Source organism: Mesocricetus auratus, unplaced genomic scaffold, assembly GCF_017639785.1.
Source record: "Mesocricetus auratus isolate SY011 unplaced genomic scaffold, BCM_Maur_2.0 Super-Scaffold_100037, whole genome shotgun sequence".
Classification (NCBI taxonomy): Eukaryota; Metazoa; Chordata; class Mammalia; order Rodentia; family Cricetidae; genus Mesocricetus; species Mesocricetus auratus.
Genome location: NW_024429215.1, coordinates 8,244,543 through 8,267,231, shown reverse-complemented (window position 1 = coordinate 8,267,231; position 22,689 = coordinate 8,244,543). Strand labels below are relative to the sequence as shown.

General features: G+C 49.5%; 2 protein-coding genes across 2 annotated transcripts; one reads left to right on the top strand and one right to left on the bottom strand.

Annotated features, from left to right (window-relative positions):
- Positions 1 to 1,397: 1,397 nt before the first annotated feature.
- Ube2s (ubiquitin conjugating enzyme E2 S) lies at positions 1,398 to 5,824 on the top strand. Its single transcript, XM_013123648.3, has 4 exons — positions 1,398 to 1,647; positions 2,217 to 2,364; positions 3,233 to 3,423; positions 5,376 to 5,824. The coding sequence occupies exons 1-4, from the start codon at positions 1,645 to 1,647 to the stop codon at positions 5,688 to 5,690; spliced, it is 657 nt and encodes a 218-aa protein (XP_012979102.1). The 5' UTR covers positions 1,398 to 1,644; the 3' UTR covers positions 5,691 to 5,824.
- Positions 5,825 to 19,900: 14,076 nt separating this feature from the next.
- Positions 19,901 to 21,446, bottom strand: Rpl28 (ribosomal protein L28). Its single transcript, XM_005088099.4, has 5 exons — positions 21,297 to 21,446; positions 21,037 to 21,122; positions 20,833 to 20,956; positions 20,232 to 20,350; positions 19,901 to 20,031 (listed from the first exon to the last, which is right to left on the bottom strand). The coding sequence occupies exons 2-5, from the start codon at positions 21,115 to 21,117 to the stop codon at positions 19,942 to 19,944; spliced, it is 414 nt and encodes a 137-aa protein (XP_005088156.1). The 5' UTR covers positions 21,118 to 21,122; positions 21,297 to 21,446; the 3' UTR covers positions 19,901 to 19,941.
- Between the last annotated feature and the right edge of the window lie 1,243 nt (positions 21,447 to 22,689).

Here is a 22,689-nt window from a genome sequence, read left to right as displayed (position 1 = left end):
TAACACGCCCAGTTAAAGTCAAACACCTCATCCTAACTCGGGGTGTCCCCCTTAGCCTTTATAAACTGCTGTCTGCCCGTGGGCCACCTCTGTCTTCTATCCAGGGGCAGTCCTGTGTCGCCCCCTCCAGGACAAACACCCCTTCCCCTCTCCCTTTTCTCTCCCCTGAGGCAACTCCCAGGTGTCGGGAAAAGACAGACCAGATGTTCAGCTGTTTGTACTAAGAAGTGTCTTTATTTTGCAAGTGCTAAGCGGTCTCTCTCTTGTAGGAGGGAGCAGTCTCATAGATAGTCTTACAGCACAGTGGAAAAACCCCAGGTGGAAGAGAGCGTGTTTTCCTCCTGCGGGATGGTGATGTCTGTGGGGCAATGCGGGGACAGCAAGCCAGGACTAGAAAACACGATGCTCCTGTGGCTATCAGCTGACAAGCAACTCAGAGACCCTGTGGGGGCTAGGCCCCAGCATCTCCCCCTTTTTTTATTTCTTTTCAAAGATTTATTTATTACATACACAGTGTTCTGCCTACATGCCAGAAGAGGGCACCAGATTGAATTGTAGATGGTTGTGAGCCACCATGTGGTTGCTGGGAATTGAACTCAGGACCCCTGGAAGAGCAGTCAGTGCTCTTAACCTCTGAGCCATCTCTCCAGCCCCCCTTTTTTATTTTCTGAAATATTGTTTGAACTGCTTGGTACTCTAAACACACGCAGCGCAAAATGGCGCCTCAGAGACAACCACGAGCCCACTTCCGGCACCCGCCTGGTCTCTGCGGCCTCGAGGCGAGGATGCCAGCCGACGCCCGCACTCATCTGCATTCCGAAAAGCCACTGAGGGATCTCATTGGCCGCGGGCGACGTCCATCAGGCTGAGCTCTCCTTCCATTCGTAAGCTTTCCATTCGGAACCCGCCCATCGCGGCCGGCGCTCTCTATTGGTCAGTGCCCTTTCCGTCACTCGTTTGAAACCCCCCCAAGTCCCGCCTTCCCTCGCCCCGCCCCGCCCCACCGGGTCGACCGTTAGTCGCGGGCGCGACTTCCTCCAGGTCGGGCCTGGGCGCGGGCGCGCGCACGCCGGAGCGGCGTCTCATTCAAACGGTCCAATCAGCGGCCTCGTCGCCTGGGCGGGGGAGGGGACGCCCCCCCTCGACTGGGTTTTCAGCCTCTTGGTTCTCCCACATCTCCTCCTCAGCCGGCGGGAGCCCTCATTGGACACACTGCCCCCCCAAGCTCGGCTGGAACTTCCGCTCCCCCATTCTGAGAATTAGGGGGGCAGCAGAGCGCATCCCCCCCATCAACGTGCGCGTTGACGTAGGCGGCCGGAGCGCGCCGCGGGGGTGGAGGGGGCGGGGCCGGAAAGGGGCGGGGCCTGCGAGTGGCTATAAAAGCGTCGTGCTGGGCGCGCGGCCGGCTCATTGCGGCCGGGGCAGTCGTAACGTTGCGAGCGGTTTATTTTTTTTTTTCTCTCCGTATCGGGGGTCGGGAGTTCGTCGGGAGCGGAAGCGGAGCGGCGGAGCCGGACCTCGGGGGGCCTCGCTAGGGCCACAGCGGCCGGCAGTTGGGCCCCCCCTCCCCGTCCCCGCCCCGGCCGGCGGTTCCAGGAGCGCAGGAAGGGGGAGCGCGGGACCCGCCCCCGGTCGGCCGGAGTCATGGTGAGCGACGCGGGAGGCCCGCGGGCCGGGGCTGCGTCCCGAGTGCTCTGGTGGCAGGGCTGGAGGCGCGGAGCCAGGGGTCGGCCCGAGGCCTTTCTTCCTCCTCCTCCTCCTCCGGGCGCTGCAGGAATGCGGGCGGGCGGGCCCCGGAGCCTTGGGGAGTGATCGGGGCCCCCTGCGGGCCCGCCCCTGGATGTTGTCGGGAGCGAGACATCCCGCCGCCATTTCGTCCAGCGCTTTTTTGCTTTTTTTTTTTCCCCCATTTTGGCGGGGGAGGGTGGTGCTTCCACGCCAAGTCGGGAAAGGGCACAAGGCTAGGCCTCAGGCCCACCTGGAACCACTAACGGGCCCGCGCGCGTGCTAACGAACGGTCTCTGGGAGGGTTTGGGGGTTTTTTCTGAGTACGTCAAGCCGAGACAGAAGCATCCCGGGTGAGGGTCTGTCTGGTTGGCCCCGCGATGATTGACAGCCCGGGGGGCCAGCAGCAAGGTTACGATTCTGGTGTCCACCGGATTTGTTTCATCCCAGATATTTCGGGCTGCTCATTCTCCTCTTTCATCCTCGCCCAGAACTCCAACGTGGAGAATCTGCCTCCGCACATCATCCGCCTAGTGTACAAGGAGGTGACAACACTGACGGCGGACCCACCTGATGGCATCAAAGTCTTCCCCAATGAGGAGGATCTCACGGACCTCCAGGTCACCATCGAGGGCCCAGGTGGGTGTGGGCATGAGCACGAAAGGGAGTGGCCCCTTTTTTTTCTGTCGTGTGACTGGAACAAACAGGATTCAAGGCAATCTCGGGTGCTGGTGACAGTGTGGGTAGGTCAGGCACGGCATCGTTGGGCCCGAGAGTATCTGGGACACCACAGATAGCAGTAAATACATGAGAAGTTCCTGGTCGCTGAGTATTTTGCGTAGACTTGGCCAAGGCTGTCAAGTTTGACTTAACAGGGTCCCGAGGATGCATAGAAGTTAGAGATAGAAAGTGCACCGGGTGGCCGGGCGTTGGTGGCGCACGCCTTTAATCCCAGGACTCAGGAGGCAGAGGCAGGAGGATCTCTGTGAGTTCGAGACCAGCCTGGACTACCAATCGAGTTCCAGGACAGCCTCCAAAAGCCATAGAGAAACCCTGTCTCGAAAAACCAAAAAAAAAAAAAAAAGTGCACCGGGTAATTGTGCTTCAGGTGTGTGGTCTATAGTGGGGTGTGGAAGGCATCGCCTGAGCTACTGTTTAGTAAGTGGGCAGACCATCTGTGATTACCATTTCCACCCTAGCAAGTAAGTAAATGCAACATGTCTCATGAGGATCTGGAAAGGCCTGGGAAATGGTTTGCAAGAACAGTTGGTGGGTTGGGTCCTTTTGTCTGGAGAGTGGCATGTGCCTGAGACAGTCACTTGGAAAAGAAAATGGAATCCAGGAATGCAGGGGTATGGGCTGTGTAATATAGTCAAGGTATAAGGAGATGCAGTCTGTAGTATCCGGGGGACTGTTCTTTGTTGCCCTGAATTTGCTCGGTCAGATGGGAGTTGAGATGTTGAAGGATGCTAGGGCATCCTAACCTAGTACCCTCTTCCGGTTCCAGAGGGCACCCCTTATGCTGGAGGTCTGTTCCGGATGAAGCTGCTCCTGGGCAAGGACTTCCCTGCCTCCCCACCCAAGGGCTACTTCCTGACTAAGATCTTCCACCCAAATGTGGGTGCCAATGGCGAGATCTGTGTCAACGTGCTCAAAAGGGACTGGACGGCTGAGTTGGGCATCCGACATGTGCTGCTGGTGAGTTTTTAACACTCAACTGGAGTAGAAGGGGACAGAGTCACATAAAACCAAGTTTCCAGCCTTTCTGAAAATGAGTGGAAGGGTTGCCCTGTGGCAGGCACCACGTGCTCTTAGGCAGTGTGGGGTAGGCACTACACCCCGTTCAGCAACTGGGTTTGTTTGGTAGGGTGGCTTCACAGAAGGTAGATGGTAGTGTGGCTTAGAGGCTTTTTAAATGTATGCATCCTACATTTCACCAGCAGCCCAAACTACCCTTGGACCCGTGATCCTCAGCCATGGTTATTACATATTTGGACCCAAGCGTGTGGGTAAACTAGAAACTCCCCCCAGAAGTTGGACTATTCAACTAAGAAGAACGGGTTTTGTTGTGGTGTGGTGTTTGGGAGATGGGTGTTCCAGGGTCTTTGGTGGGGTTTTTGGTGGTGTTTGTTTCTTTGTTTTAAACAGTGCCAGTGCAACCATCACCACTGTCTATCTAATTCAGAGTTGTTTTTCCTGCAGTGGTGTTCTTTAGCTGGGGTTGGTGGCACTGCCTGGGTCATATTGTAATGTGAGGAGATAGCTTGATGTCAGTACTGCTGCTGGCATGCTGTGGGTGGAGGCAGGGGACACTAATTAAACATCTGCTATGTATAGGACTGTACCACAGTTCTCGGTGGAGATGGATACCTGGTCTAGACAAAGCTCCACGGTCTCTAAAGGCCACTTAGCGTAGTTCGGTCACCTGGTGCCTCCTTTGCCCTCCCGTCCTAATGAGTCTCTAGGGCTGGTGGTAGGGAAGATAGAGAATTGGCTTCCTTTAGGGCACCTGCAAAGGATTAAGTTTCCAGGTAAACAACCCCAAAACCTTTCCTGTTTTGCCTTCCTCTCTGAGTGTCCGTTGAGCTTGGTCTAGAACTGTTAGCTGGCTATAGGGTCTGCATTTAAGCCTGTTAGAGGAAGTTGTATCAAGGATGGCCAGGCCTCCAGTTTGGAGGTGTAGTGGTAAAATCTGGGGGAGATCCTGCATCCCTTTTCAACATCAGTAACATGTACTAACTTGGGGTGTGTCGCAGAAGCTCTTCAAAGCACCTGTAACGCAGGACTGACTTTTATTTATGGAGCTTTCTAACTTAAAATTTAGAGTGAATGCATTAAATTGATACAAAATTCTTAAGACCTATGGTCAGGCTATTGTTTTTCCCTCTTGGGTATAATCTCCTATGGCTCTGAACTTGGCAACTTGGCCTTCCTGGTAAAGCCAATGACCACTTTAGGTTTCTGCACCCTACAAAGTATGGAAGACATAGGGAAACCAAATGTGAATTTCACGATTCTAAATGCCCTTAGTACAATTACTACCTCTGAACTCATGCTCACCTGCAGAGCTACATTAGCTACAAAAAATGGGGCTGATGGATGGGCTTCCTGAGGGAAGGGCCTCTGCCAATATCAGACTATATCTGCCAAGGCAGTGGTTTCTTGAAATGGTTTTTTTTGTTTTTTTTTTTTTTTTTTTCCGAGACAGGGTTTCTCTGTGGTTTTGGAGGCTGTCCTGGAACTAGCTCTTGTAGACCAGACTGGTCTTGAACTCACAGAGATCCACCTGCCTCTGCCTCCCGAGTGCTGGGATTAAAGGCGTGTGCCACCAACGCCTGGCTGAAATGTTTGTAATAATGTTTGGTGGTGCCATGAATAAGAATGCTAATAGGCAGCTGGGCATTGGTGGCGCACGCCTTTAATCCCAGCACTCGGGAGGCAGAGGCAGGCGGGTCTCTAAGTTCAAAGCCAGTCTGGTCTACAGAGCCAGTTCCAGATCAACCTCCAAAGCCGCTGAGAAACCAAAGGGTGGGGGGGGGGTTGCTAATAGGCTGTCTGGTCTTGAGAGAAATGACTTGGGATTGAAGGAAGAGCTGGTATGGAGGCCACAAGCGTGACGACACCCCTGACACTAGGTGCTGTCCCCACAGACCATCAAGTGCCTGCTGATCCACCCCAACCCGGAGTCTGCACTCAATGAGGAAGCAGGCCGCCTGCTTCTGGAGAACTACGAAGAGTATGCTGCCCGCGCCCGGCTGCTCACGGAGATCCATGGGGGTGCAGGCGTCGGCAGCGGGAGGGCTGAGGCTACCCGGGACCTGGCAGGCGGGGCTGCAGCATCCTCTGCTGACCCCATGACTCCAGGAGCCGAGGGTCCCATGGCCAAGAAGCATGCAGGCGAGCGAGATAAGAAGCTGGCAGCCAAGAAGAAACTGGACAAGAAGCGGGCGCTGAGGCGACTGTAGTGGGCTCTTCTCCTTCCTTAGGTCCTGTTCCCGCCCACTCTGTCTCTAAGTTATTTAAATTATGGCTGGGGTGGGGGAGGGGATGGGGGCACCAGAACCTGGATTTGGTTTTCTAAATATAAGTTGGAAAAGCAGTTTCTGTGCCTGAAGGTGTCTATAACCTCTTCCCGTAGTGTGGCTTAGAGCAGCTGGCATTGTTGTGCCCCAATCCTTACAAAGCCACCAAAGCTATGGCCCTGAATTAGAGTTGGAGTCGCTTTATTCTGTGGACTGGGGTTTAGAATATAAACTGGAGCAGGAACCTGAGTTGAATAGTCCTGTTGGGTTTTTGTATAGCAGTGCCCCTAAGGTAGGGTGACTGTCCTGAGTAGTTTTTTTATTTTATTTTTTTTTTGATTTTTCGAGTCAGGGTTTCTCTGTAGCTTTGGAGGCTGTCCTGGAACTCACTTTGTAGACCAGGCTGGCCTCGAACTCACAGAGATTCGCCTGCCTCTGCCTCCCGAGTGCTGGGATCAATCAAAGGCGTGCGCCACCAACGCCCGGCCCTGAGAAGTTTTATTATCAAACTTCTAATGCTGCTTCCATTGCCCAACTATTAAGTTATTTTTGTTGCTGCTTCATAACTAATTTTTTAACTTATCAATGTAAATATTGTTGAAGATAACGGTGAGTTAAGAACCACTGCTCTAGGGCGCTGGAGAGATGGCTCAGAGGTTAACAGCACTGACTGACTGCTCTTCCATGGGTCCCGAGTTCAATTCCCAGCAACCACATTGTGACTCACAACCATCTCTACTGGAATCTAAGGTCCTCCTGTGGTGTACAGTTGTACATGCAGATAAAGCACTCAAATTCTTTAGTAAATCTTTAATAAAAAGAGGGAGGGGGGATGGTGAGATGGATCATGGATAAAGGCTGTGAAACATGAAGAGTTGACTGAACCCAGAAGGAGATAGCATCGTTCACAGGTTGTGCTCCAACCACAAGCATGCCATAGTGTATGATACTTTAAATTGCTTTAAGGAAAGGGATATATTAAGTTGTGGAAAGAATACTAGATACTCAGGTCAAAACTAAGTGCTGGAGCCAGGTGTTGGTGGCGCACGCCTTTAATCCCAGCACAAAAGGCAGAGACGGGAGGATCTCTGGGAGTTCGAGGCCAGGCTGGACCGACAGCCTCCAAAGCAATACAGAGAAACCCTGTCTCGGAAAACCAAAAGAAAAAAGTGCTGGGCTTGGTTGTCCAAGCGTGTATTCCCAACTCAGGAGGACGAGGCAGGACAATGCAAGGCCAGTCTGGTTTCCATAGTAGGGCCCTGTCTCCAAGAGAGTGGAAAATCTGACCCATGTTTAAGTGGTAAACATGTTCTAGTGTTACTGTCTGAGGTCTTGTCTGCATTGTATGTAAAGGAAACAGTGAAAACAAGAACTTCAACCTGGGAAAGGAACCAAAGATTCCTACTGAGATTGGGGAGAGGGCCACGGGAACTAAGTCTGCACCCTCTCACCTACCGAGGTGCAGGGACATGAGTAGCAATCTGAGCAAATCGACAGGCTGTGTGAAGAGACTGAATAAATACAACTGACCCAAGAAATCTCAACCCATATTTAGTGTAAAGCATCTACATAAGAGAAACAGGTCTTCTGAAAGAAAACATCCAATCTGATGAAAAAAACTGTTGCTGTGATGGATAAAAATATCTCTTCCCAAATCCACTGGGATTTCAAGCATCCTTTTTGAGAGTATAGGTCTTTATACAGGATAGCACGCTGTGGCCTAGGCTGGCATCCAACTTGGTAAGTTTCCTGTCTTGAAGTGCATAGCTATTGGGATTTATATGCACGTGTCATATGCCCTGCTAGTTCTAGGTGGGTTTTTTGGGCAATTGGTTTTTTGTTGGGGTTTTTTTTGTTTGTTTGTTTTTGTTTTTGAGACAAGGTCTCACGGTGTAATCCTGGCTGACCTGGAACTTGCTATGTAGACCAAGATGGCCTCAAATTCAGAGATCCACTTGCCTTTTCCCAGCCAGTGTGTTCTACTAGTTCTGTGAGCTGGGACAAGTCACTGATGACTGTTCTCTGAAGTCAGATGGCCCTGTGGAATTCAGCTCTTAACCAGAGGCCTGTGCTAGCTCTGGGTAGTATTAGAATTGAGTTATAAGACCAACTGATAGGGAAAATCAGAGAGTTGGGTATTAGGTAAAGGGGCGATCGGTACAGTAGGTGTGAGGCCACAGGTAATGAAAAATTATATGGTGTAGCACAGTGTAGCGTGCTTACCTAACCGCTGTTCCCTGGAGAGGCCTCCAAGCTCCTTCAGCCACATGGCCAACAGCCTTACAGAAAAATAATCGATTTAGTATTGATCGTACTTTTTTAAAACTTTTTTTAGATTTTATTTCTACGGGTGTTGGGTGTGTCTGCTGCCAGAAGATTCCAGGGCAGGGTGTTGGGTCCCTTGGGACTGGAGTGAACATTAGTGAGCTGTCATCCCATGCTCAAGTTTACTCCAGCTCCTCTAGAAGAGCACAGAGGTGTTTCTCAAGCCCCATCTTTATTTTATGTATGTAAATGTTGTGCCTGCATTTGTTTTTGTTGTTGTTTTTTTGAGACAGGGTTTCTCTGTATTGTTTTGGAGGCTGTCAGTCTAGCCCAGCCTCGAACTCACAGAGATCCTCCTGCCTCTGCCTCCCGAGTACTGGGATTAAAGGCGTGTGCCACCACCGCCCGGCTGTGCCTGCATTTTTGTACAACAGATGCATTCATCATGTCTAAAGAGGTCAAATGAAGCTATCAGATCCCCTAGAACTGGAGTAACAGATTCTACGCACATACAATACTTTTAAAAAAGTAAACGTTTGCTGGGTGGTAGTGGTGACTCCCAGCATGTGGGAGAGAGAGGCAGGCAGATCTGAGTTCAAAGCCAGCATTGCCTACAGATCAAGTTCCAGGCCAGCTAGGGCTATATACAGTAGAGAAAACCTGTCTAAAAAACCAAAACAAGCCGGGTGGTGGTGGCAAACGCCTTTAATCCCAGTACTCGGGAGGCAGAGGCAGGCGGATCTCTGTGAGTTCGAGGCCGGGCTGGACCGACAAGCCTCCAAAACAATACAGAGAAACCCTGTCTCGTAAAACCAAAAAAACAAAACAAGACTCAACCTTTAATCTCAGCACTCAGGAAGCAGAAACAAGAGGATCTCTGTTAATCCAAGGCCAGCCTTGGGTATACATTAAGGTCAAAGACATCAAGAGCTACATAAAGAAACCTTGTCTCAAAAAATAAACAGACAGAAGGCTGGGCCTGGTGGACCTGGCTTGTGATCCCAGCTACTCTAGAGGCTAGGACAGGAAGATGCTCAAGTTCAAGGCTATTCTGGCCTACAGAGCAAGTTCAGAAACATCCTGGGCAATCTAGCAAAAGCATGTCTCAAAAAGGAAATGCAGTGCCTAACAGTAGTGGCAAATGCCATTAATCCCAGCACTAGGCAAGCAGAGGCAGGCTGAATCTCTATGAGTTCCAGACCAGCCTGGTTTACAAGAGCTAGTTTACCAGGACAGCCTCCAAAGCCACAGAGAAACCCTGTCTTGAAAAACCAAAACCAAACAAAACCAAGTCGGGTAATGGTGGCGCACTCCTTTATCCCAGCACTCAGAGGAGGCAGAGGCAGACGATCTCAATGTATTGGAGGTCTACGGATAGAGTTCCAGGACTGCCAAGGCTGTTACACAGAGAAACCGTGTCTCAACAAACAAACAAAAACATAAAACCAAGGAAAACAGCCAGACATAGTGACATACACTTTAAATCCCAACCTGAATCCCGGGTTACATACATGGTGACACTGTATCAAGGGGGGAAAAAGCCATTGACATACAGTTTAGTTAGGCACTTGCCTAGCATGCTCAAGGCGTCGGTTCAATCCCCAGTCAGCACAAGAAAAATAAATGTAGCTAGTGTACATGAAAATACTGGAGTTAAGGGAGATGTAAAGAGAATAGATGACTTACTCAGTATTCATTGGAAAGGCCCTAGGTTCAGTCCCCAGTCCAGTTCTGCATAGCATGGAATGTGGTCCCAGAGGCCTGTAATCCCAGTGCTCAGGAAGTTCAAGATATAAATAAGCAAATATACATAAAAATCTGGGGCCAGCAGGTTGTTGGTTCAGCTAGTATAGGCACTTGTCACCAAGCCTGACCAAGTTGTGTCCCCAGGACCGTATAATGGAGAAAAGTGACTCCAGTAAGTTGACCTCTAACTTCCACACACACAAGTAAATAAATGCAGCATTGTTTTTGGCTTTTCAAGGCTGGGTACACTGGCCCTGGCTGACGTCAGACTTAAGAAAGAGCCCTGCTCGCCTCTGCCTCGTAAATACTGCGATGAAAGGTGTGCACACAGCCACCCAGCAAACGCAGCAATTTTTCAAAGCATATGTAACACAACAGCGGGCCTGGAGAGACGGCTCAGAGGGTAAGAGCACTGGCCGCTCTTCCAGGGGTCCTGAGTTCAGTTCCCAGCAACCACACGGTGACTCACAACCATCTGTAATGAGATCTGGTGCCCTCTTCTGGCGTGCAGGCAGAACACTGTATACTTAATAATAAATAAAAATTTTAAAGTCACAGCCGGGCGTTGGTGGCGCAAGCCAGGCGTTGGTGGCACACGCCTTTAATCCCAACATTTGGGAGGCAGAGGCAGGCGGATCTTTGAGTTCGAAGCCAGCCTGGTATACAAGAGCTAGTTCCAGGACAGCCTCCAAAGCCACAGAGAAACCCTGTCTCGAAAAAAAAAAAAAAAAAAAGTCACAACAGTGGACCTGAGAGGCATTTAAGAGCCCTGATTGTTCTCCCAGAGGATCCAAGTTTAATTCCCAGCACTCACAGCAGCTCACAACCATCTCTGACTTCTGTTCCAGGGGATCCAATGCCATTTCATCTCTGCAGGCACTAGGAATGCACATAGTGCACAGACACACATGTAGACACTCATACATAAAATAAATGAGATTCTTTTTTTTTTTTGGTTTTTTTTTTTTTTTGGATTTTTCGAGACAGAGTTTCTCTGTATTGTTTTGGAGGCTGTCCTGGAACTTGCTTTGTAGACCAGGCTGGCCTCGAACTCACAGAGATCCGCCTGCCTCTGCCTCCTGAGTGCTGGGATTAAAGGCGTGTGGCACCAACGCCAGGCCAATAAATGAGATTCTAAATGAAAATAATCCACAAAAGAACACAAACTAGCCGGGTTGGTGGCGCACGCCTTTAATCCCAGCACTCGGGAGGCAGAGGCAGGCGGATCACTGTGAGTTCGAGACCAGCCTGGTCTACCGAGCGAGTTCCAGGACAGCCTCCAAAGCCACAGGGAAACCCTGTCTCAAAAAACAAAAAACAAAACAACAACAAAAAAAAGAACACAAACTATTCCCACTTAACTCATGGTACTGTTTATAGATAGAGCCCATTGTGACTATTGGAGTAGTCTTTGATTTTCTTTCCTTTGGTTGGTTTGTTTTTGTTTTTGTTTTTTTTAAACACAAAACCCATTAGGGAGCCGGGCGTTGGTGGCGCACGCCTTTGATTGATCCCAGCACTCGGGAGGCAGAGGCAGGCGGATCTCTGTGAGTTCGAGACCAGCCTGGACTACCAAGCAAGTTCCAGGACAGCCTCCAAAGCCACAGAGAAACCCTGTCTCGAAAAACCAAAAAAAAAAAAAAAAAAAAAAAAAAAAAAAACATTAGGGAACTCAGAGCATTCATCCTGTCTCTTGGCTCTTCAGTACTGGAACCACTGTGTTCAGGCCAGTTTTAATTCCTTTATCTTGGTATTAATTACATCATAGGTCTATGGTTTTTTTGAGTTGTTTGTGTGTTTTAAGTCAGACGCTCACTTGGTAGTCCAGGCTGGCTTTAAACTATAACAGTCATTTTTGCCTTGGCCTCCCAAGTGCTGGGATTACAGGCATGTGACACTGCACCCAACTTCATTGTTTATTAAAAGGTATAAACAGCCAAGCAGTGGTGGCATACACCTTTGATCCCAGCACTTGAGAGGCAGAGAAAGTCCGATTTCTGAGTTCAAGGCCAGCCTGGTCTACAAATCAAGTTCCAGGACAGCCAGTACACAGAGTACACAGAGAAACCCTGTTTCAAAAAGAAGTACAGCCGGGCATTTTTTTAAATTCGACACGGTTTCTCTGTATTGTTTTGGAGGCTGTCGGTCCATCCCCAATTAAAGGCACATCACCGCAATAACTTGTGACATTAATTCTTTTTTTTTTTATTTTTTTGGTTTTTTTCGAGACAGGGTTTCTCTGTAGCTTTGGAGGCCGTCCTGGAACTCACTTGGTAGTCCAGGCTGGTCTCGAACTCACAGAGATCCACCTGCCTCTGCCTCCCAAGTGCTGGGATTAAAGGTGTGCGCCACCAATGCCCGGCGACATTAATTCTTTTAGGTTGTAATATTTTCATTTTGTTTTTAACCAGTTGCAATGTTCTGAATGTAGGTTATATTTTAAACTCTTTTAAAGGCATAAGCACACTTTTAAGAGCTACAAACACAATTATAAATTGTAAACTAAAGGAGCTAAAGGATCTATCTGCCGGGCGTTGGTGGCACACGCCTTTAATCCCAGCACTCGGGAGGCAGAGGCAGGCGGATCTCTGTGAGTTCGAGGCCAGCCTGGTCTACAAAGTGAGTTCCAGGACAGCCTCCAAAGCCACAGAAAATCCAAAAAAAAAAAAAAAGAAGGATCTATCCAACCTCAGGATGGTCACCTTAATGCCACGTCAGTTGGCTAAGGAGCATCTCCCGAGTCTACAGTCAAAGAACGACCATATCTCATTATGGAGTGAAACAGTCTCCGTTTAAAAAAAAATCCAACTATTGAGACAGCTAAGATGATGCAGCTTTACAGATCCTGAAAATAAGGACTTATACAGGTTTCTGAGTTTTGTCATGATCCCCATGGTATGAACAGCGCCTCCTTCCAGCATGAAGCAGTTTGGAATGAGCGACGTCCTAATTCCCATCTTGTTTATAAATCTTTGTTTTCATTTAATGGGATTGTTTATAATTGGTTAATGATCACAGCCAATCTTTTTTTATGGTAAAAATGGGAATTAGGGTATGGGTATTGTTTTTCATTTATTGATACAAATTCAAGGTCAATTTTGTGATGTGTATATTTCTCCTCATGATTAAGTATTGTGCTTATACTGATCTTTTAAAATGTAATGCATAATTGAATAAAGACTATAGATAGTTACTTATAATAGAACTTATAGTTAGGTAAGTTAGGTTTTCTAGATATACAGAAATATATTTGAGATAGATAAACAGTCTTCAAACCTCTCAAAGACCTTCAGAAAATGGCATTTAAAATGGTTTAGGGTTTTTCTTGACAATGAGAAATGTCTGCTCCTGGCAGCACCAATTATGTCTGAGAGGAAGATGGGCATCGAAGAAACTTGTTATGGAGTTTGCTTTCAACATGGCAAGATTAGCCATTTGGGCAAGAAACTGCTCTTGCCTGGACTGCTTGACTGTTGTTGTATAATCTGGACATGCAGGACCCACAGGAAAGTGACTGCTGAACTCAGTCTTACAGGGTTCCTGCTTCATGGAAGAGTCTACCAGACTTTCTGCAGGACACAGAAAATGACTGACAGACTGCCAACGCAGATGGACAGTTTGAAATTTCCTGCTTTGCTGAGAAGTGTTCCAGACACATTGTGGCCTACGGGCTGAAGATGGATGCCTCAACGTTACAGTGGAACTTCGGGTGACTGTCCAGGCAGTAAGATGTCTCTGTCAATCCTTGTGTTTATATATTATCCTTCTGTGGTCTTTGATAGAGTTGAAGACAGATAGTTATATTTTTCCTTAGTTATGATAAAAGATAAGCTACATATAGGACTTTGGACTCACAAGGATGGGATGGATGATATTTTCTTTAGATCTTGCTAAATGTTAATAGACAAAATGTTGTAACTGTGTTCTTACTTGATAACTGTTCTGTTATATATAATTTGACTATGTTAAAGTTAAGACCTTTTTGTTTAAACAGAAAAGAGGAGATGTTGGGGAAGTCTTATGCTAATAAAGCACTGTCTGGCCAATAGGAATCTAGATAGGTGGGGCTAGAAATCCAGGAGGATTCTGGGAAGGAGAAACACAGGAGAGTCGACATGTAACGCCGGGTAGGAACCCGGAAACTTCTCCGGTAAGAGACATACTTAGATTAACAATCATGGGATTAATACTTAAGTCAGAGCTAGCCAGTAAGAAACAAGCAAGGCCAACAGCTTCATAATTAATATAGCCTCCTGTGTGTTTATTTGGGACTCATGCGGCTCTGGAACCAGGCGGGCGGAACGGTTTCTCACAAGGAAAAGCTTCTCTTAACAGGGTTTCTTTGTGTTGCTTTGGAGACTGTTCTGGAACTTGACCTGTAGACCAGGGGCTGGTCTTGAACTCACAGAGATCTGCCTGCTTCTGCCTCAGTCTTAAAAAAAAAACAAAAAACAGTCTAACAGTCTTAAGAGAGGAGCTGGGATGATGGTTCAGTGGTTAAGAGGACTTGGGTTCAATTTCCAGCACCCACATGGTAGTTCATAAGTCTGTTAACTCTGGTTCCAGGAAATTTGAAGCCGCCTTCTGATCTCCATGTGCCAGGCACAAACACAGGATACATGCACATACATGCATACAGGCACATACATGAGATACATGTAGGCAAAACACTCAGTACATGAAAATAAATCTTTTAAAAATATGGCTCAGGGGTTAAGAGCACTGACTGCTCTTCCAGAGGTCCTCTGAGTTCAATTCCCAGCAACCACAGGGTGACTCACAACCATCTGTAATGAGATCTGGTGCCCTCTTCTGGCCTGCAGGCAGAAAGAACACTGTATATAAAATAAATTAGTAAATAAATACATTAAAAAAATAATTTAGTCCAGCCGGGCGTTGGTGGCGCACACCTTTGATTGATCCCAGCACTCGGGAGGCAGAGGCAGGCGGATCTCTGTGAGTTCGAGACCAGCCTGGACTACCAAGCGAGTTCCAGGACAGCCTCCAAAGCCACAGAGAAACCCTGTCTCGAAAAAAAAAAAAAAAAAAAAATTTAGTCAAGCCAGTCGGTGGTGGCTCACGCCGTTAATCCCAGCACTTGGGAGACAGAGGCAGGCGGGTCTCTGTGAGTTCGAGACCAGTCTGGTCTACAAGAGGAGCTAGTTCCAGGACAGCCTCCAAAGCCACAGAGAAACCTGGTCTAGAACACCCCCATCCCCCAAAACAACATTTAGTCTAGGGAGATTGCTGAGTGGGTAGTGCACTTGCCACATAAGAGTGAGGACCAGAGTCCGGGAACCCTTATAAATTCTCTCAAGAGTTCACACAGGAAGACACACATGTGTATGCACACAATTGTTAGGTCTCAAAGGAACACGGTACTTCCGGCTACTTCATGGCGGCCCACAACCATATGTTATGAGATCTGGTGCCCTCTTCTGGCCTGCAGGCAAACATGCAGACAGGACACTACACATAATAAATCTTAAAACAAAAAGGAAGCCAGGACTTGTCTCCCTCAAAACTGTGGGTCCTCCAAGCACCCCTCACCCTGAGCCCTGCCCTAACCCTGTCCCTCCCAGGAGCTGGGCTCCTCTCTCGCTTCCCTTCTCCAGCGTCTGACCCCTATGTAAGTGTCATTTTAGTTACAAACACCCCACTCACGGCCTCTTGAAGCGAGTCTCCTCTCTTGTCCTGTCTTCCCCGCTCTCCTTCCTCTCTCACGCCCTCCTTCTCCCATGGCCCGGTTCAGACTGGACCCTTCCAGATGCCTCTGGCTTTCTCTCCCTTGTCATACAGTAAAATCTCCCCAACTATACACACATGAAATGTGGGCATGTGTGACATGGAACATGTATGTGAAGGCAGTTCTGTCCCACACGAGCCCTCCCGAGATGGAACTCAGGTCGTCAGACTGAGGCAAGCTCCCTTAGCCCCTGAGCCATCTTGCAAACCCAAACTTAGGTTTTAAAGATTACTTTAATTCTGCATTATAATAATCCATTCTCATCCTACGTCTCTCGCACCTGGGTTCCTTAATTGGAGACTACCAATGTTACAGGGATCCTGTGTGCTTTGTCGGGAAAGTCGATCTGAACGCAGCAAACGTCAAATACGTAGGCTCAGTGGGCAAAGAGCTGAGGTAGACATGCGGACTTCTCGTGCACACCGTAGAAGTGTTTAGTTCTCCATCAGATAGCCTAGGGCGGCTTCCAACTATCCTCTTGTCTCAGCCTCCTGAATTCTGGTATTATAGGCATGTGCCACCATGCCTAGCTAGAATATTTTTAATGTTTTGTTTTCCCAGACAGGGTTTCTCTGTGGCTTTGGAGCCTGTCCTGGAACTAGTTCTTGTAGACCAGGCTGGTGTCGAACTCAGAGATCCGCCTGCCTCTGCTTGCCTAGTGCTGGGATTAAAGGCGTGTGCCACCAACGCCCGGCTATTTAATCTTCTTTAGGACAGTTTTGGGTACACATGAAAGTTGCCAGAGCCCAAACTAGTCTAAGGTCCAGCTTTAACACAGCATCTCTATGGTTGGATCTCCGCATATGTTCAGTGTAAAGACAGAGTGTATGGTACACATTAGCTCAGCCAACCTGGCCACTCAGGTGCTGCGCATGCCCAAGACTTGTCTTTATCTCTGGCCCCTGACCTGCTGAACATAACTGCCTGATGGAATCCTTCCTGCTGACCTATGCCTGCCTGATTAATGAGTATAATCGCTGTATCAATTTGACTTCTGGGGAAGAAAGCTCCCTTGTGTGGGTGTTATCTGCCTATGGACTGCCTCCCAATCTGAAACTCCAAGGCCTGCTATGTTTCTATGTGATTCCATTGGAAGGCAGGCTGTTGAAATGGACCTGGTTTATGTTCCTTTGGTGACAAGCATTGACTGAGCACCTGTTCCACAGCAGGACCGCCACGCAGAAGTTCCAAGGCTGGTTCTCATGGTCTGTATATTATGTTGTGTGGGTGGTCCTCCCTGGAGCTGCTGTTATACAGGCAGTCACGCATGCATTCTGGGGATGGAACGGAGTCCTCTGCAAATGCTCATGAGCATTCTCTCATGGAGGCAGAGGAAAGTCAACAAGGAGGTGGAGATGGGCCTCTTCACTAGTCCGCAGCAGAACCCACCTGAACACCTGCAGACTTACAGCAATGTAAGATAACACAGGTAAGTGTCGCATGTGGGTAGCCTACAGGACATCGCGCACAGTGCAAAGATGTTATCTTGTGATGATGAGAGACAGCATAAACGACCTGTGTTCTTATCCCGTGCCCACATTAAAAAGCCAGTCATAGCTGGGTGTGGTGGCACATGCCTCTAATCTCAGGGGACAAGAGGATCTGAGAGAGTTCTAGGCTAGCCAAGTCTACAGAGCGAGCTCCAGGACAGCCAGGACTACAGAAAAACCCTGTTTGCAATAAAATAAAATTTAACCCAGGCAGTGGTGGTTTATGTCCATAATACCAGCACTAGAACTAGTTAGCTCTAGGACAACCAGGGCTACACCGAGATACCATGTCTCAAAAAACAAAACAAACTGAACACAGCCTTTAATCCCAGCAGGAAGGCAGGGGCAGACAAGAGTAAGTTCCAGGAAAGCCAGGGAGGGCTACACAGAGACCCTGTCTCAAAAAGATAAAAAGCTAGCCATGGGGGGCCAACCAGATGGCTTAGCAAATTAACAGCTTGCATGGCAAGCCTAGTAAGCTGCATTTGAGCCCCAGAACCCACCTAAAGGTGCAAGGATAAAACCACTAAGTTGTCTTCTGACCTTTGTGCTCTGACATACAGGTACATTTATGAATACAAACCGTAACCCCCCTCCCACCAGCACTGAGGTGGGCAGAGATGAGAATCTGAGGCTTGCTGCCTTCCAGCCCGACTCTAGGTTCAGTGAGACCCTCTCTTAAAAGCAATGCAGGGCCAGGCATTGGTGGCGCACGCCTTTGATTGATCCCAGCACTCGGGAGGCAGAGGCAGGCTGATCTCTGTGAGTTCGAGGCCAGCCTGGTCTACAAAGTGAGTTCCAGGACAGCCTCCAAAGCCACAGAGAAACCCTGTCTCGAAAAACCAAAAAAAAAAAAAAAAAAAAAAAAAGCAATGCAGGATACCAGACAGCTTGACTTCTACGTATCACAAATACTTTTTTTAAAAAGGGCCAATTTCGGGTTACAGTGATGGCTCAGCTGTTAAGAACACTGAAGACCCCAGTTCAATTCCCAACATACTTAATCTTAAAAAGGGGAAGGGGGCAGGCTTTGTTACTTACACCTCATGAGAAAAGGCTAACTTTTTTGTTGGGATTGAAGGCGTGCCTCACCACCGCCCAGCTGAGAAAAGGCTAGTTTAAAACTTCCATTATTGGGGCTGGAGAGATGGCTCAGAGGTTAAGAGCACTGACTGCTCTTCCTGGGGTCCTGAGTTCAATTCCCAGTAACCACATGGTGGCTCACAACCATCTACAATTCAATCTGGTGTCCTCTTCTGGCATGTAGGCAGAATACTGTATATGTAATAAATAAATCTTTAAAAAAAAACTTCCATTATTAGCTGGGTGGTCGTGACGCAATCCCAGCACTCGGGAGGCAGAGAGCAGTTCCACGACAGCCAAGGGTACAAAGAACTATCTCAAAGAACAAACAAAAAAAAAACCCTTACTCTTCCTATAGCTAGGCCACTGAGTGGCCCTGCTGGCCTATCTTTGCAGTAAGCTAGAACCCTGTAGTCACCAGCAGACTGACATGTAGCCTAAGTAACGAGGGACTAAATTTAAAATAAGCTAAGGCAGGATCTCCCCATGGTGAGTTAACTTCAGCAGGGCCCACAGGATTAAGCAGGACTGCAGAGGGATGACATGATGACCTAAGTGAGACCAGTCTCCCACCCTTCCTTTGCTCTGGGGAGGACTTACAAGACAGGGTCAACCAGTTCCAAAAGCCCCGGCAGTTAGCTGTGTAGCAGGGATATTAGACACCACCCTCAAGTCTTCCATGTGTAAAGTGAAGCTAGCGTTGACCTCACAGGAGAGCTAGATGAGGTGAGAAATGGCTACTCCACTACCTCAGTGCACCAGACATGCTCACACAGCTATCAAGATCCCAACTTACAGGGTCCATACAACTTTCCCTATGTAGACCAGGCTGGCCTTAAATACTCACCCGCTTCTGCCCCCTGCCCAACAGGAATGTGCCCTCAGAAGAGATTTCTCTTATTATATATACAGTGTTCTGCCTACATGCCAGAAGAGGACACCAGATTGAATTGTAGATGGTTGTGAGCCACCATGTGGTTGCTGGGAATTGAACTCAGGACCCCTGGAAGAGCAGTCAGTGCTCTTAACCTCTGAGCCATCTCTCCAGCCCTAAAAGGGATTTCTTTAGATAGGATGGCCTTAAATCTCAAGATTCTCCTGCTCCAACTACCAGAATGTGGCGATGACACATATAAACGACATGAACTCGGTAAAGATTGCAGCAGCAGGAATCCACAGCTGAAAGCTGGTGTAGTAAGGCCACCGCAGTTTCACAGGTCAGGTGAATAGCACTTAACGGCCTGTATTGCACACAGGACCCACAGCCTCCTTATTATCCCACTGGATCCTGACACGAACGCATGTCAGCCAGAGTACTGGGACCTCAGACTCAGGACACGACACTCACTAAGGGAAGGCACAGCTAAGGTTCTCTACAACACCCAGCCCAGCCTCTTTCCTGTTGGCAGCCAGATACCCCTGCGAACAGCTTTGAAGCCTGAATTCCTTTTTTTTTTGACAGGGTTTCTCTGTATTGTTTGAGCCTGCCTTGGAAGACCAGACCAGGCTGGTCTCGAACTCAGAGATCCGCCTGCCTCTGCCTCTCAAGTACTGGGATTAAAGGCGTGCACCACCAACGCCCGGTTCCTGAATTCCATGTGTAAATATTTAGACCTTGAGAGTTCCAGGATAGGCTCCAAAACAATAAAGAGAAACCCTGTCTCGAAAAACAATAAATAAATAAAAATAAAGTTAGACCTTGAATCGGCTCCACCCCCCATGTGTGTAGCCCTGAGAACCTCTTCCCCTCAGATGAACAAACCCAAGCATTAGCAAGCATTCTGATGGAACGGCTCGAGGAACCACAAAAGGTCGACCCAGTGTAACTGGCTGTCAGCGGACTCTTTATTGCTCTGGGGAGGGCTCAGGAGCTCTTGGTGGGACGGGTGCGTTTCCTCTTCACCACCACGGGCTTCTGGCTTCTCAGGATGGCACTGGCCCTGCGGATGGCCGCCTGGGGACAGGACAGGGAACTTAGCACACCAACCCCAACACAGTCCCACTTACTGCTGCCTGCTAGGTCCACAGGGAGGCTCCCCCGGGGCTGGGCGACACCAGAGAGGATCCCTCAGTCCGGTCCCAGCCAAGCTCGCCACCAACAGTCCCTCAGGCTCAGCACCGGCTGCCCTCCCGCCCTAAAGATCAATCACTCACCATGCGCAGATCGGGGCGGTACTTGTTCTTTCGGATCATGTGACGGATGCTGCTGAGGGTGGCCCGTGCATTCTTGTTGATGGTGGTCCTTACGTAAGATGTGGCTGGTTTCCGCTGACCTGGTTAAAGGGAACCTAAGAATCAGTCCACCTGTGCATGTGGGGGGGGCCTTCGCAGAGTCTCTCCCAGAAGGGAGCCCAGAACCTCACCCAAGAAACTGCTCACTGGACTGTCTCCCCAACCGCCCGTTGAGCGCACTAGGTGATGACCCCAGGTCAGTCTTACAGCAGAGCCCGTGGAAAACCCATCCCTCTCTTTATGGTTGGGATGTAACCCTGTAATCCCGGCACTCAGGAGGCAGAGGAAGGTGGGTCTCCTTGAATTCGAAGCCAGCTCGGTCTAAAGAGTTCCAGGGCAGCTAGGTCTATGGAGATGGCTCCGTCTTTAAAAAGGATAATTCCATCCCGAAAGAATCCCCCCAGGGAAGCCCTTTTGACCTCCCCCAGCCGGCCACACGGGCAAGGAGGGAGCATCCCTGGCTAACTCAGCGCCGGGGACACTCTGGGCCCTCGCAAGGCGCCTCGTGTCCGCAGAGGCTCACCGGATCTGCGTTTCATGACCACCACGACGCCCTTGCCGTCGGCCGCGGGCTCCACTCCCACGGTCTTGCGGTGAATGAGGCCGTTGTAGCGGAACGAGTTGCGGGCCTTCAGGTTATTGGGTTCCTGCAGAGAGGGCCAGGGGAGACGGTGAGCTAGGGCCGGGAAGGTCCCCCCAGCCAAGGACGCCGAGGCGCCCCACTTACGGTGCTGTAGGTCTGCTTGTTCCTCTTGATCAGGAAGCTGGAGCAGTTGCGCACGACCATCCACTGCAGATGCGCGGACATGGCGGCTGCGGGGACAACGGGCAAGACGTTAGGCGGAAGGAGCGGGCCGGGCTCCGGCGCCTGGGTGGCAGGGGCGGCGAGGATGAGCTCGGCCAGGCCGGGATGCGCGGCCGGGGGGAGGAGGCGGCGGGCGCGGGGCGGCGGCCACGAGGGCCGGGGAGACGACGACACGCACTCACCTGCTGTCCCTACGGCGGCCGGAGACGGAAAGAGGAGCGCCAGGGGCGGGCCGACGCCTTTAAAGTGGCAACGCGTTTCCGCTTCCTCCCCGGGCGCTCCCGAAGCCGGCCACCCCGGCTTCCTCCCGTTTCTTAGGTTCCGCCTCCCGAGTCGCTGCGCTCGTGTCTTCGGGAACTTCCGGAAAGTCTTCGGCTGGAGCGCCCGAGGCGAGGTCTCGCGGTGGAAAGCACTGCGGCGCCGGGGTGGGGGGGTGGGCTGGGGAGTTCGGCACTCGGCGATTGGCTTTCCGAGTGCTTCCGAAAGCAGAGCCCGGAAAGCGACTGCTCAGATCGTCGCTCTCGCCTGCTCAGTTAGCGCCTGGCACACGGTGGGCACTAAATAACATTTTAAAGACGGCTGTTGTTCTCTTGTCTAGCTGATTTCGGACTCAGGCCCTCCCTTGAGGGCTCCAGGACTGCGTCATTACGTCAGGCGTAAGAACTGATTTTAGGAGATGGCTCAGTGCTCTTCCAGAAGACCCGGGTTCAATTCCCAGCGCCCACAGGGCAGGCAGTCCACAACTGTCTGTAGCTCCAGCCCCAGCGGACCTGACATCCGTGAAAAAAAACCAATGCACTTATTTATTTTAATAAGTTAAAAAAAAACAATTGATTTTTGGGCGTCGGTGGCGCACGCCTTTAAAATCCCAGCACTCGGGAGGCAGAGGCAGGCAGATCTCTGTGAGTTCGAGGCTGGGCTGGACCGACAGCCTCCAAAAACAATACAGAGAAACCCTGTCTCTTAAAACCAAAACAAAGAAAAAGAAAAAAATTGATTTTAGGCCGGGGTGGTGGTTGGTGGCGCAATAGGGAGGTAGAGGCAGGAGGATCTCTGTGAGTTTGAGGCCAGCCTGGTCTAAAAGCTACAATAACAAACAAGCAGAGAATTTAAAGCTATTTTATTTTTTTAAGACTTATTTTTTATTTTATGTGCATTGGTGTTTTGCCTGCATTAATGTCCGTGTCAGGGTGTCAGTACCCCTGGAATTAGAGTTACAGACAGTTGTGAGCTTCCATATGGGTGCTGGGATTTGAACCTGGGTCTTCCAGAAGAGCAGCAAGTGCTACTAACTGCTGAGCCATTTCATTAGCCCCGACTTATTTCTTTTTATGAAATGTGTATGAGTTTTCATGGTTTGGGTTTGTGTGTGTGTGTGTGTGTGCTTTCTTACAGTTTTTGCCTGGATATATGTATGGGTGCTATGTGCTTTCCTGGTGCCTGCAGAGGCCAGAGAGGGCCACTGGATTCCCTGGAACTCGAGTTACAGTTGTGAACCATCATGTAGGTGCTGAGAGTAAAACCTGGGTCCTCTTAACGACTGAGTCATCTCTCCAGCCCCAGACTTATTTGTTC

What these genes read in the sequence shown, in the direction of transcription:
- Ube2s (XM_013123648.3), top strand. An exon ending in GGTCACCATCGAGGGCCCAG is followed by an intron (nt 2,365 to 3,232) that starts GTGGGTGTGGGC and finishes TTCCGGTTCCAG; the next exon opens with AGGGCACCCCTTATGCTGGA. An exon ending in GCATCCGACATGTGCTGCTG is followed by an intron (nt 3,424 to 5,375) that starts GTGAGTTTTTAA and finishes CTGTCCCCACAG; the next exon opens with ACCATCAAGTGCCTGCTGAT.
- Rpl28 (XM_005088099.4), bottom strand. Translation starts at nt 21,117, where the DNA reads ATGTCCGCGCATCTGCAGTGGATGGTCGTGCGCAACTGCTCCAGCTTC. An exon ending in ACAAGCAGACCTACAGCACC is followed by an intron (nt 20,957 to 21,036) that starts GTAAGTGGGGCG and finishes CCCTCTCTGCAG; the next exon opens with GAACCCAATAACCTGAAGGC. An exon ending in GGTCATGAAACGCAGATCCG is followed by an intron (nt 20,351 to 20,832) that starts GTGAGCCTCTGC and finishes CCCTTTAACCAG; the next exon opens with GTCAGCGGAAACCAGCCACA.